The sequence below is a fragment of the Hevea brasiliensis genome, chromosome 5 (assembly GCF_030052815.1).
Source record: "Hevea brasiliensis isolate MT/VB/25A 57/8 chromosome 5, ASM3005281v1, whole genome shotgun sequence".
In the NCBI taxonomy this organism is placed as follows: Eukaryota; Viridiplantae; Streptophyta; class Magnoliopsida; order Malpighiales; family Euphorbiaceae; genus Hevea; species Hevea brasiliensis.
In genome coordinates, this window is record NC_079497.1 from 106,674,487 (window position 1) to 106,687,069 (window position 12,583).

Genomic DNA, 12,583 nt, shown 5'->3' on the forward strand with positions numbered 1-12,583 from the left:
AAATTCTCCACAAATTATGTATAAATTAATTAAATCGTTTGCTTGGAAAAATAAAAGACACGGATGGAATCCAAGAATTTCCAATTTCGTGGCACTTGGTCAAGATTGACTGTTTAAATTAAGCAAAAAAAATTATTTATAAAAGAATAAAACACACAGAAAGAAAAATAAAAATAAGGGGTAGTTCAACAGATATTGATAATTGTACAGCTGGAATATAGATTCAAAATTCCCCTTATACTCTGATATTAAAAAAAAAAAAAATCCCCTTATACTATTTTACTGTTTCTAATGAGTGATATACTAATTGTACTGTTTGTAATGAGTGATAAAAAAAAGGCAAAATTTTCAATTTAGGCTTTACACTTATTAGAGAAATTCAATTTAATTCATTTTTATCTTTTTGTTCAATTTAGTCAAAAAGTTTCGATTTGTGCTCAATTTAGTCTAAAAATTAAAATTAATGCAATAAATTTCTTTGTTTTTTTTATTTAAATAAAAAATTAAGAAGTTTAATTTATTGATTTTAAAACTAAATTTCTTAATTCTTGATTTAAGCGCAAAAATTAAGAAGTTAAATTTCTTGATTTTCTTTATTTTTATGTTAAATTGAGCTTAAATTGAAACTTCTAGGCTAAATTGGATAAAAAGTTGAAAATTGGCTAAATTAAACTTCTCAATAAGTATATGGGCTAAATTAAACTTTAAGCCAAATAAAAACTATAAATGGCAGATTTCAATCTGAAGCTGTTCTTACTGTCTCTCATCCAGAAATGTGGGCCTTAATCATACTCTGTCTGCACTGTAAGAACTTTTATGCCCATATCATGATACAAACCATGCAAAAACTGTAATGTTGGTCGATCATCCATCCCCTTCTTCACCTGTAAGTGTCCATCCACCAAAATAAAGCTGTAAATTACAAGTCTCTCACGGTTTCAGCATGTCGATCAAAAGCTAAAAGCAAAAGTTCCTTTTTACAGTTATAGGAATAAAAAACACATTGCAAGTCCATCAAGAAAAATAATGATGGCGTACCTGAACTGAAAGTGAACCAACAACATGACCAGGCACTAATTCCCAAAATCGAGCTTGAGAAATTTCACTAACATCTTCACGAGCAGTAACCTAACCAAAGATTTCAGGGAGGAAAAGATCAATTTGACCTCAATATGCTCAATCAATAGGTAATATTTATGAACCCATTCTTCAGAATGTTTGGAGAATTCCCTAGATTACATCATCACAAATCACAAAGCATTACTGTGCCTGGCATTACCATCCACAACTTCCCAAAAAGGAAAAATGGAGGAAAGGGAGGGGAGAAAGATCTGGTCAGTGGCAATACAAACAAAGGTAAATCAGATAGAATGCTTTAAGATCACTGCAATTGAAAATGGTACAGGTGGTGAAAAGATTAAAAAAAGATAGAAAAAGGATCATTCAATACTAACCACTATCATATGTGAGATTACTAAGGATATCTTTTTGTTTGGCACTTATTGGCAACAATGTCACAACCATGAGATCACAGTTGTTAAAGGCGCACCCTAGGCGTGCCTGAGGCGCAAGGCGACCTAGGCTCCTGGCTCAACGCCTTGAAACTCTCCAGGCAGGCGATCTTCCTAAGGCGACCCTAGGCGGCCAAGGCGCAAGCACGCCCCAACCACACCAGGCTCAGAAATTCCATTTTCTTTAAACCATCAGGCAAAAAAATAAAAAAAGGAGGAAGAGGAGGAGGAGAAGGCTTCTCTACAACTCCAGGCTCCAGCTCCAACTCCAGGCTCCAGAATCTGCAGGTTAGTTCTTCTTCTTCTTCTTTCTTTCTTTCTTTCTGTAACACCCCTATTGGTATAGCCTGGTATATTTCACTGTTCCGGTGACCGGTGTCGGTCTGGACAATTAATGGGATTAGGGCCACACTTAAGACAATTTGAGAAATCATAAACACAAATAATTAGTAATGTTTAATTAGTTAACTATAAATAAGAAAAACAGAACATAAGAGGTTAAACGAGCCGAGAGTCACAGCGATGAGTGACCTCCTCGGGAACGACTGCGAAGTCATTTTAAACTCAAATTTCGAACCGTAAAAAGTGACGCTGCGGTCCTTAGGACCCTTATGAACACAGTGGAAAAGAGAAAATCACGAAAAAGAGCTGTTAAGTCAGTCAAATAATTAGGTCAGGGAGCCGGAAGAAATATTGGATTATTTGCAAACCGGGATGAACCGGCGAGGGGCGATTTGGTCAATTGACCCCGAGAGCTGACTCCTGACCTAACTGTCAAATAAAATCGGAGAAAAGAAAATTTCGGAATCGAGAATTAAATTAAAGAACTAATAAAAAAAATAAATAGAAAAAAAAAAAAGAAGTTAGAAAAGTCAAAGGTGATGTCATAAAAGAATTAATTAAATGAATTATTAAATTTGGACTTTGTGGTCTTCCATAAGCAAAATAAAAAGAAAAGAAATTGATTTTTTTTTCTTCTTCATTTCCGTCAACCTTCATCTCCTCTCTCATCTCTCTCTTTTTCTTAACTCTCCATCTCCACAAACTCCATTAAAGCTCAATTTTGAGCTTGTATATCATAAAATTTCACCATAGAAAAATTAGCCACCATAGTTAAAGCTTATTTAGGCAACTTGAGAAGAGGATTGAGCAAGAAAGAAAGAAAGAAAGAAGAACAAAAGTTAGGGTTTTGAAGATTTAAGAAAGGTTAGTGTGTTAACTCATTATATTACTTCTTTAAATGCATATGCAATGGTTGACATGAGCTTAGAAGTTATGAAATGAAATAAAAACATGGGAGAAGGACCAAACTGAAATTTGGGCAGCTTGAGAGGAGAGTGATTTACATGAATTTGATGCATTAGAATAAGTTTAAAAGCTTTGATTAGTGAATGGTTAAGGTTAAGTGCACTAGTTGTGATTTAATGCATGAGATGGAAGAGTTAGGGTTTGAATGTTAGGGTTTTGAGGCAAAATTTTGGAGAAATGCATAAATGATATCTTTGACCAATTGTGGACTGAAAAATGGTCAATAATGACCAAATAAGTTGTGTGGGAATGGTAGGAAATTAAACCAAATTCGTAGGTCAATGGTCATGCTGCTGGCAGCATGACCAAACCCACTTTGAAGGACCAAAACTCAAATTTTACAAGTCCAATTGATATGCCACCAATTGGAGATGAAAATAGACATAAAAGAGCACAATTTTCATTAAGGAACCATGGCCAAAAACTGACCAAAACTTGGTGAAACAATTGACCAAAGTGAGTTGATAGCAGGCTGCCACTGCACTAAACTGACCAAATGAACAGTAACTGTTCATTTGGTCATAACTCGAGTTAGACAGGTCAAATTGACCTGAAATTTGGCCAGGGGTTAGAGGGCATATAGATCTAAAACTTTCATGAAGAACATCACCCCAAATTATGCCATTAACCCATTCAGATTATTGAGCAAAGTTAGGCTACCAAACCTGCGACTCTGCAGAATTTTCATTGAGCAGCAATGTTTGGATGGCTATAACTCCCTCTAGAAAACTCGGATTTAGGCGATTCTTGAACCGATGGAAACCTAAGACATAGTAAAACATTTCATATGAAGAAAGTGAGACCAAATTATGAACTTAACTTGATCAAATTATTGACCAAAGTTGGACCAAAAATCTGTCAGCACCAAAATCTCAGTATGAACAGTACACGTGAACAGTAAACTTATTTTGGCCATAACTTGAGCTACAAAACTCCGATTGAGGTGATCCAAAAATGAGAATACACTTAAGACAATAAGGAACATTTTCTATGAAGAAAGTTTTGTCAAATTCCAACAGTAGATCGACCAATGGAACAGTGCAACTTCGGAGAACCAAAACCGAAAATTGGCAATTTTGCCAAAATGACCTGAGCTTTAAACAAATGACCAAAACCAACAAGTTTGGTGACCAAAATGTGGTATGTGGGTGAAGTTGGAGTTCCCATACCCATTAAGCCTTAGAAAGTCAATAATTTGACTTGAATAGTGCAGTGAATAGTAATCCGAAACACAAAATTTCGAGAACATCGAATTTAACACGTTAGAGCTAGGTAAATGTGAAGTTAAGTTTATTTTGGATTTATTTTAAGTTTTAGTACTGAAACATTGGAAAATTTCTTGTTTCAGTGGAAAAGAATACCGGGACAGAACCCGAGGAGTCGAGTCAAGGCCAACAGGCGACTCGTTTGAGGTTTGTGCACAACATATACTTTTATAATCATCTTTTGCATATCGTTTTAAATAATATGAAATATTGGATTATGGCATTTTATGATGTTTGATCTAAATTGTTGAAAGTTATTATGTATATTTGAAAAGACAATGTTTAGCAAATTGTTAAGATAAGTTTTGAAACCACAGTGTCATGACCACATATTTGAACACCTCACTAGCACGACTAGTGGGGGTAATTAGTTTTGAATTTTGATTCCTTCTCTGGAGAAGTGTTGAGGTGTGCCAGTAGAAGAGGATGTGAATGGATATCCATATATTTGAGCTAGCTAGCCTTGTGATATGATTTCTCTTTAGCCTCTGGCTATTGAGATTCATGTGATTTCTCTTTAGCCTCTGGCTATTGAGATTCTATTTGTTTCGAATGGCATGATCTAGCTGTGGGTTTTATGAAATGTGTTTTGATACTTTGAAATAAACTTGGTTTACATGTAAAATCTTACAATGCATGATTGTATTTTATTTTCATGTTTAGCCAAATTTTTGAATGAATGTGCTTTAAGTTTTGCATAAAGATTATTTTAGTATATTGTGCACCACTGAGTCCTAGTACTCAGCGATAGCTTTATTCTTTGTCGCAGAATCTGAGAGACTAGAGGAGCAGCAGACTAAGCTGCTGAGGTGTGTGAAGTCATCAGCTTGAAGCCTTCGGGTATAATTTATACCCTAAATGTAAATATTTCTTTTGATGTATATATTGCACATAAATGTATGGTTATGTAAAAATGGGTCTTGAGCAGCTTGTACACAAATTTGTATGAAGTTTGTAATAAGGTTTAGTTTGTGTTTCTTTTGATATAAATTTGTAAGGTTGTGTATAAATTATTTTGTTTTTAATGAAATATGAATGATATTGATTGACAGTATTTTGAGAACTATTGAACTTGTGAATTTTGAGAAATTGATTGAGTTTAATTGTGAAACCGAAGTATTAGTTGAGAAAAACTTTTAGAAGTGCTTTTTATAGGTATTCGAAGAACGGTTTTCTCAAAATACAGAGGAAACTCTGTCAAAATTTTTATAAGATTTGCGGAAAACTAAAATGGCCAAAAATATTAATTAGTTTTAATTTCAACTAAATGTTTTAAATACTTATTAGAAATGCTCACCACTTGTCAAAGATAAGAAAATTGTTTTAAAATCCCTTGTAGGGTACTTAATGAGTTATCGGTAGGTGAAGTTCGTTAGTTCATTAGGTATTCTACGGGATCATGTTATGCCTTACAGAGGGGTAACGTGTGACACTTTCTTTCTTTCTTCTTCTTCTTCTTCTCTCTTTCTTCTTGCTTTTCTATTGCTTCTTGAAGACATGAGCTGACCGGTCTTCTTCTTATTATTTCTTTCTTTCTTTCTTTCTTTCTTCTTCTTCTTCTCTCTTTCTTCTTGCTTTTCTGCTGCTTCTTGAAGACATGAGTTAGCTGATCTTCTTCTTTCTTTCTTCTGATCTTCTTCTTTCTTTCTTTCGTTCTTCTTCTTGTTTTTCTGCTGCTTCTTTAAGGCATGACCTGGCTGGGTTCATTTCTGCTTCTTGAAGACGCGATCTTCCTCCTTTATCACAATTTGCTCTTTTTTCTTCTTTTTTTATCTATTAAGTAGCCATCATTTTTCTTTCTTTTTCTGCAATCCAAGTGGTAATATGCAAAAGTAACGGGATTTGAAGATGTTATTCAGCTGATAAATGAGCTATAGTTATTAATTTTTTATGTATTTAATTCTATTTTGCATAAATTAAATATTAAATGAATTACTTTTATATTAAATACATAATTATTCATAATACCAACTCAACTCAACTTAACTCAACTAAGCCTTTATCCCAAAAATTTGGGGTTGGCTATATGGATTCTTTTTCTCCATTCTGAACGATTTTGGGTTAAATCCTCAGAAATGTGTAATGCTTCTAGGTCATGTTGTACTACTCTCCTCCAAGTCAATTTAGGTCTACCCCTTTTTTTCTTTCTATCCTCTAACCTAATGTGCTCTACTTGTCTAACTGGAGCCTCCGTATGTCTACACTTCACATGACCAAACCAACTCAATCTCTCCTCTCAACTTATCTTCAATTGGCACCACTCCTACCTTTTCTCTAATACTCTCATTACGGACTTTATCTAGTCTAGTATGGCCACTCATCCACCTTAACATTATCATCTCTGCAACTCTTATCTTAGATGCATACGACTCTTTCAGTGCTCAACACTCACTACCATATAACATAGCCGATCGTATGGCTGTACGGTAAAATTTTCCTTTCAATTTATTGGGAATCTTACGATCACATAAAACTCCCGTGGCACGTCTCCACTTCAACCATCCGGCTTTAATCCTATGACTAACATCCTCCTCACATCCCCCATTGTTACACTCATTTCATATAGACATTTTAAGGTAGTTTTGCATTCATTTTGCCCTTATATTTTAGTATATTTTATGTTTTTAGCTTTATTTTAGTTTATTTGTTAATTTTAGATACTTTATATTTGATTTTTGTAATTTTGTTGTTTTTGATAGGATTTTGTGGCAAATCGAGGATCAATGAGTGCATTAGGAAGTGATTTGAAGAAATTTGGGATTCTTTAAGCATGGAGGAAAGTTGAAGAAATCAAGCCTTGAAAGAGCAAACCAGCCGAAATTTGCTTGAGACCTTGCTTAAGGTCATGCTCAGGGTAAAGCGGCAATGCTTAAGGTGCAACACAAGTCAAGCATGAGCAGAAAAGTCTATTTTACTCTAAATCTGCCGAGATTTGCTGAAGGTCTGCTTAACCTTAAGCAGACAGTGCGACCAGAGGCTAAATTTGCTAAGAAGCTGCTTAGGGTTAAGCCGAACCCTAAGCGCCTAACGTGAATAGTGCTGCTGACTTGGATAATTTTACACCTCATTTCCTATCCACTCCTTGGCTCTTATTTACTTTTAGGGCAACTTTTTGGGACCATATAAATTCATCATTTCCTTATTTTTGCCACAAGGGGAAGGAGGAAGAGGGAGAAAAACAAAAAGGAAAGAAAATTATATAGAAAGAGGTAGAGAAGACGCCATTCTCTGGAGGAGGAGCTGCTGCACGAGTTTTTGAGCTCAGAAACCAGAGACCTTGGTTCTTCCACCTGGGTTTTCCCATTTCAGTCCTTTTATCATGTTTTTCTTTATTCTTCCATCTATATTTCTTGTAAATACCATCATGAGTGAGTAATTTCTTTAGATTTCAGAGTTGGGAAATATGTTTTAGATTAATTTGTGGATTTGGATTGGGTATTTCCTTATTTTATATGAATATGAGTTTTGATTCCTTCCTTGTGTGCTTGATTTACTTGCCTAATGTTGGTACCCATTGGGTATTGTGTTAATCTTTGATTGAAGGACCGAAAGGTGAAGGTCATTGATAGTTAATCAAGGATTGGAACTTAAAATCACCTAGATTTAGAAATAAACTAGGACTTTAAGAGGAATTAATTATTGGTTACAAAACTTAATGGGTTTTAAAGTAATCAAATACATACGAAAGTAGGTTTGGTTATTTTAGAATACACTTTGATTTGCTTGAAAAAGATATCAAAGGAATTTAGAATCAATTTCCTTCAAACTCTATTTTTCCCTAAAAATTGGAATGCCCAAGACAAATCCCAATTAATTTATGCATAAACCCCCAACTCTGGAATCACTTTTACCATAATTAGACTTTCGTTTAAATTACCCATTGTTAATTTTAGTTTAATTGCGAGCTAGAATTAGAATTTATTTTTTTGCTCTTTACCCATTTCAATTAGATTAATCAATTTACCTTGCTCATTTACATTTACCATTTATTCATTAATCATTAGCCCAAATAATCGCTTCATTCATAGTTTAGTAATCAAACAGCAAATCCTCGTGGGAACGATACTTGATTCATCACTTTATTACTTGAGATGACCCGTATACTTGCGGATAAGTCCACATCAAGTTTTTGGCGCCGTTGCCGGGGAATTGTTGTTTGATATTAGATGATTTGGTTATTTGGTTAATTTAGACATTTTCTTTTTAATTTTCTTTTATTATTACTTTGTGTTTTTCTTTTTGAATTTTTCTTTCTAATTTTGTTTCCATTTGCTTATCTTGTGAGGTATTTCAAAATGTTTCACGTACAAGTCTTCACAAGTTTTGCTCAACTGCACTTGGAGCCCTTTTATGCTGCTTGGGGAAGATTTAATGATATGGTAGAGAGATTTTCCAACCACAACCTTTCAAATCAGTCTCTAATTCTTTGTTTCTATGATGGTTTGGATGAAGCGACAAGAAATTGGGTAGATTATGGAGCTTGGGCAACTGGTGATCATGTTCTTCAAAGAGGTCATGAGGATGTCATTCACTTGTTGAATGACATGGCGGATTTTGATTACCATTGGCATTGGGACCCTTCACTGCAGGGTTGGAGTCACCAATATCCCCCATACCACAAACAACCCAATATTTCAGACCAATCATTTGAGTTTGAAGAAGAGAAAGGAGTGGGACATGAAGAGACAGAAGATAAATTTGAAAATCTCTTTAACCAATTATTGAATATTCAAGAAGACCAAGGAATGAAACTTAAAGAGATGGTAGCTAAATTGGATGATCTTGAAACATCAATGAAAAAAAATGAGCTATCAATTAAGATGATGAATGGAGTTTATGAGGAGGAACAAAATACTCAAGCTGGAGACAATGGGTTAAACTATGATAATGCTTCATGGGAATTTGAATCTGCAGAAGAAGTGGAGCCTCAATCAGAAAAAGAAAAATCCTTTGAAGATGAGTTACCAATAGAGTTTCCACAAGAAAATGAGTTACTTGAAGAAGAAATAGAACTTAAAGTTGAAGGAAACAACTCTTTTATCCTTAGAGAGTCATTAGAAGAGGGCTTCTATGGAAATGAGTTAGAAAAGAAGTTGGTGGTTGAGGAAATTGATAAAACCATTAACTTGAGGTCATTGATGGATCTTTCACATACACCACCAGAAGACCCTTTTCTCTCATGGATACCTCCTTCATCATTTTATATCCTACATGAGCTTAAGCTTTCTTCAACCCAAGCATGTGATTCAACTCCAAGTGTTGTTCATGCTACATGCAAATTTGCTTCAAATCTGGCCAATCTTGAGGGCACTTTACATCAAGACCCATATGTCATATTATATGATAATTATTATGGAAGGAAGCCGCTTTTTGATTAGCATATTTGAAGGGGTCAAGCTAATGACCTTAAATAAGCGCTTCTTGGGAGGCAACCCAAGCGTATCCTTTTATAGTTTATTAATTTCCATTTCATTTCATTTTAGTTTTTACCCTCATAAAACTCAAAAGTGATATTTGTTTATCTTTTGTAGATCATTCATGAAGATTGGGCAAACTGAGACTTGCAGCAAAGAAATGAAGAATTGAGAAGGAACAAGTATAAAGCAAAATTCTGCACTTTATGCAGTACCTGTGAACAGTAACACCTTTAAACTTGTGCTAAATTGCTGATATTGCAATCTACTTGATAGCACATGTTTAATTTTATATCTTGTGTAAATTCTGTGAAATACAACCTGGATGAGGATCAATTTTGATATTTAGGACTGATGTGAGCTTTATTGAAGTGCAAAAATAGTGTTTGTTAAGTTTTACCTTTTAGTGTATACATAATTTTGTAGTTTGTTAGGAATTTACATGTTTTTGTTTGAATTGCTGCTAGTTTTTACAGTCTGCAGATTTTTGTTACTGTTCATGCTGCTTAAAAAGTCAATTTCTATGTCTTTTCTGCAATTCTTGAATGTTTGGAACTTGTCTCAAATGCTGCTGAAATGTACCTTTGGTATAAGTAGAGAAAGGAGACCATTTCATTAAGTGTGCACAAAGGTAGTCAAAATTGATGCCTAAATTGAAAAATGCTTGCATAAGCTAAATGAAAATATATAGTGTTTGATGAGTTCTAAGAGATGATGAGCTTAAATTCCTCAAATTTATGGTGTTTGTGTGTATTTGGTAATTGCTAAGGGTCATGACAGCATTCCATAGCATTTGGACTGTTTTTGGTAAGCAAAACCACAATTTTTCTCAAAACCTGCCGAAACTTGCTGATGATGTTGCTTGTCAAGCAGAGTCTTAAGCAAATTCTGCTGAACCTTATGCTTAACCCCAAGCATGGCCCAAATTACCAGATTTCTGTCCCACATTTTAAAAAGCCCAAAACTTCCGCCATTTTTATAAAACCCTCGCCCACAACAAATTGGCCCAATCTTATAACAATTTATATCATTGGGGCCAAGACATGCTTCAAGAAATGAAAGACCTCACAGAAAATTTGGAAACTGCTTCTGAAGCTTCAGATCACAATGAAACTACTGCAGAACCTGAAGCAGACCCTGATGCAGCAACAAAGTCTTGACAGCAGAGCTTGAACAGTAGCAGTAGTTTCGTACTAGTTTTAGTTCTTTAATTCAGTTTTAATTTCTGTTTTAGGTTCACTTTGTAATCTGTTTATTTTAATCTTCAAACCTTAGTAATAGTTGTAATACTTTGGTAATTAGTTTTTATGATTATCTTTGCACTTCTTTCCTTTAGTTTACTTTATTTTATTTTATCTTTTGATATGCATATAGTTATTCTATGAATGCTTTTTAGTTTAATTTTTGATTTAACTGTTAGATCTTATTTCTTTACACTTTTTCATCTTCTTGCACGTTATTTTTGCACTTTATCTTTTCTTCAATCCTAATTTTGTTAACATTGATGAGTTGCACAATTTTCTTTGAGCCGCATCTGTTTCACATCATTTGGAGGTAACAGCTTACCCTTTTACTATTTATGCCTATGGTATGTTGCCAATGCTTATGCTTTCGCTTTACCCTACGCAACAGGTTAAGCAACATCTTAAGCAGTGTAAATTCATACATTTGGGATACCTTTTCACATTTTTCTCTCTAAAGCTTCATTGTTAATATCATTTTGAGCTAATTTTGAAATACTTGAGCTTATATTGATTTAATCCCCAATTGTATATATTTCATTAATTGATTAGTTCACACAATTTTGCCCATCTTTGCATTCATTTTAAACATTGAGGACAATGTTTCATTTGAGTTTGGGGGTGAGGGCAAAATTTTTGCAAAATTTTCTTTAAAATTTTCTTTCATTCATTTATTGCATTTCATTCATCCATATATAGATAATCCACACACATATACATATACCACACACATATCTATACTTATATACATACATTTGCATATAGTTTTCATATAGATTACACTTAGTTTTAATTCGATTTATGCATTCATTTTAGGATCATGCATATCATAAAAATAAATTTTTACCTTGTCCTTAGAGGATTGAGAATTGCTTTGAAGAGCAATTGAGCTTACTTTTAGAAGGGTTTGATGGATTAAAAGTTCTAGATAGGTGCAAAGTTATTAGATTCTTGCTTTAGTTTATATCTTCTTAGCCAAGGGCCACCCAATCAATTGCATTGACTTTGAGTGCTTAGAGAAAACTCTAAGGTGAGAAGTAGCTAATTGATGTCTCACCAATCCTAGAACAATCTTCCTAAACCTTTCAAGGCGAAATCATAGCATACACTTGAAAAAGAAATGATCTAGGCATTCTTTGAATTTTAAACCCATATTTTAGCCTTAGCCAACCTCACTTAAAAATTTCCCTTTGGAACCAATTTGAGCCTACATTTATCCCTCTTATTCCTTTAGAACCCACATTAATGCCTAGCCATAAACCCAAACACTTACCTACCCTCTATGAGATAATCCTTTAAGTGATAGATACACATAAAAAAAAAAAAGAAGAAAAAAAAAATATATGTATAACAATTAGTTGGGAGAAGTGGCTAAAGTAAAAAGGCTAGCAAAATTCAATTATGGTATGTAAAGTAATTCACCACCCAAGTACACAAAGAAATAAGTTTGGGGGTGAATTGAAAAGGGACAATTGTAATTCAAAGTCAATATCATTTATATAGTCCCTCTAAAAGCTTCAAAATTATATGCTAGCATTGGTGAAAAGTTGTAAAGTTCCTTCTCCCAATTGATTTAAAAAAAAAAAAAAAAAAAAAAAAAAGAATTTGTGTTTCTTGATCTTTTAATAATTTGATTATTCTCATATTTTGTTACCTTTATCCTTTCCTTGTTAGCCACATTATCACCCCCTTAGCCCCATTACAACCCTTGAAAGTCCTTTTGATCTTTTGATGTTGATTTGCTACATTAGTGGAGATTGGAATAAGAGAATTGCCTATGGGATTGTGATATCATTAATCCATTCATTTACTTCCATCATTATTTGAGACACTTTAGCTTATGG

The 12,583-nt window shown here is 33.9% G+C and overlaps 1 protein-coding gene across 1 annotated transcript in view; it reads right to left on the minus strand.

The window, feature by feature from the left end:
* Window positions 1–635: 635 nt before the first annotated feature.
* Window positions 636–12,583, minus strand: part of LOC110653202 (metal tolerance protein C2) — a 28,048-nt gene continuing 16,100 nt past the window's right edge. Inside the window, exons 9-10 of the mRNA XM_058147318.1 lie at window positions 1,039–1,128; window positions 636–884 (exon numbers count right to left, since the gene is read on the minus strand). Coding sequence (XP_058003301.1) covers window positions 783–884; window positions 1,039–1,128 — 192 coding nt within the window. The 3' untranslated portion in view covers window positions 636–782. The remainder of the gene's footprint in view (window positions 885–1,038; window positions 1,129–12,583) is intronic.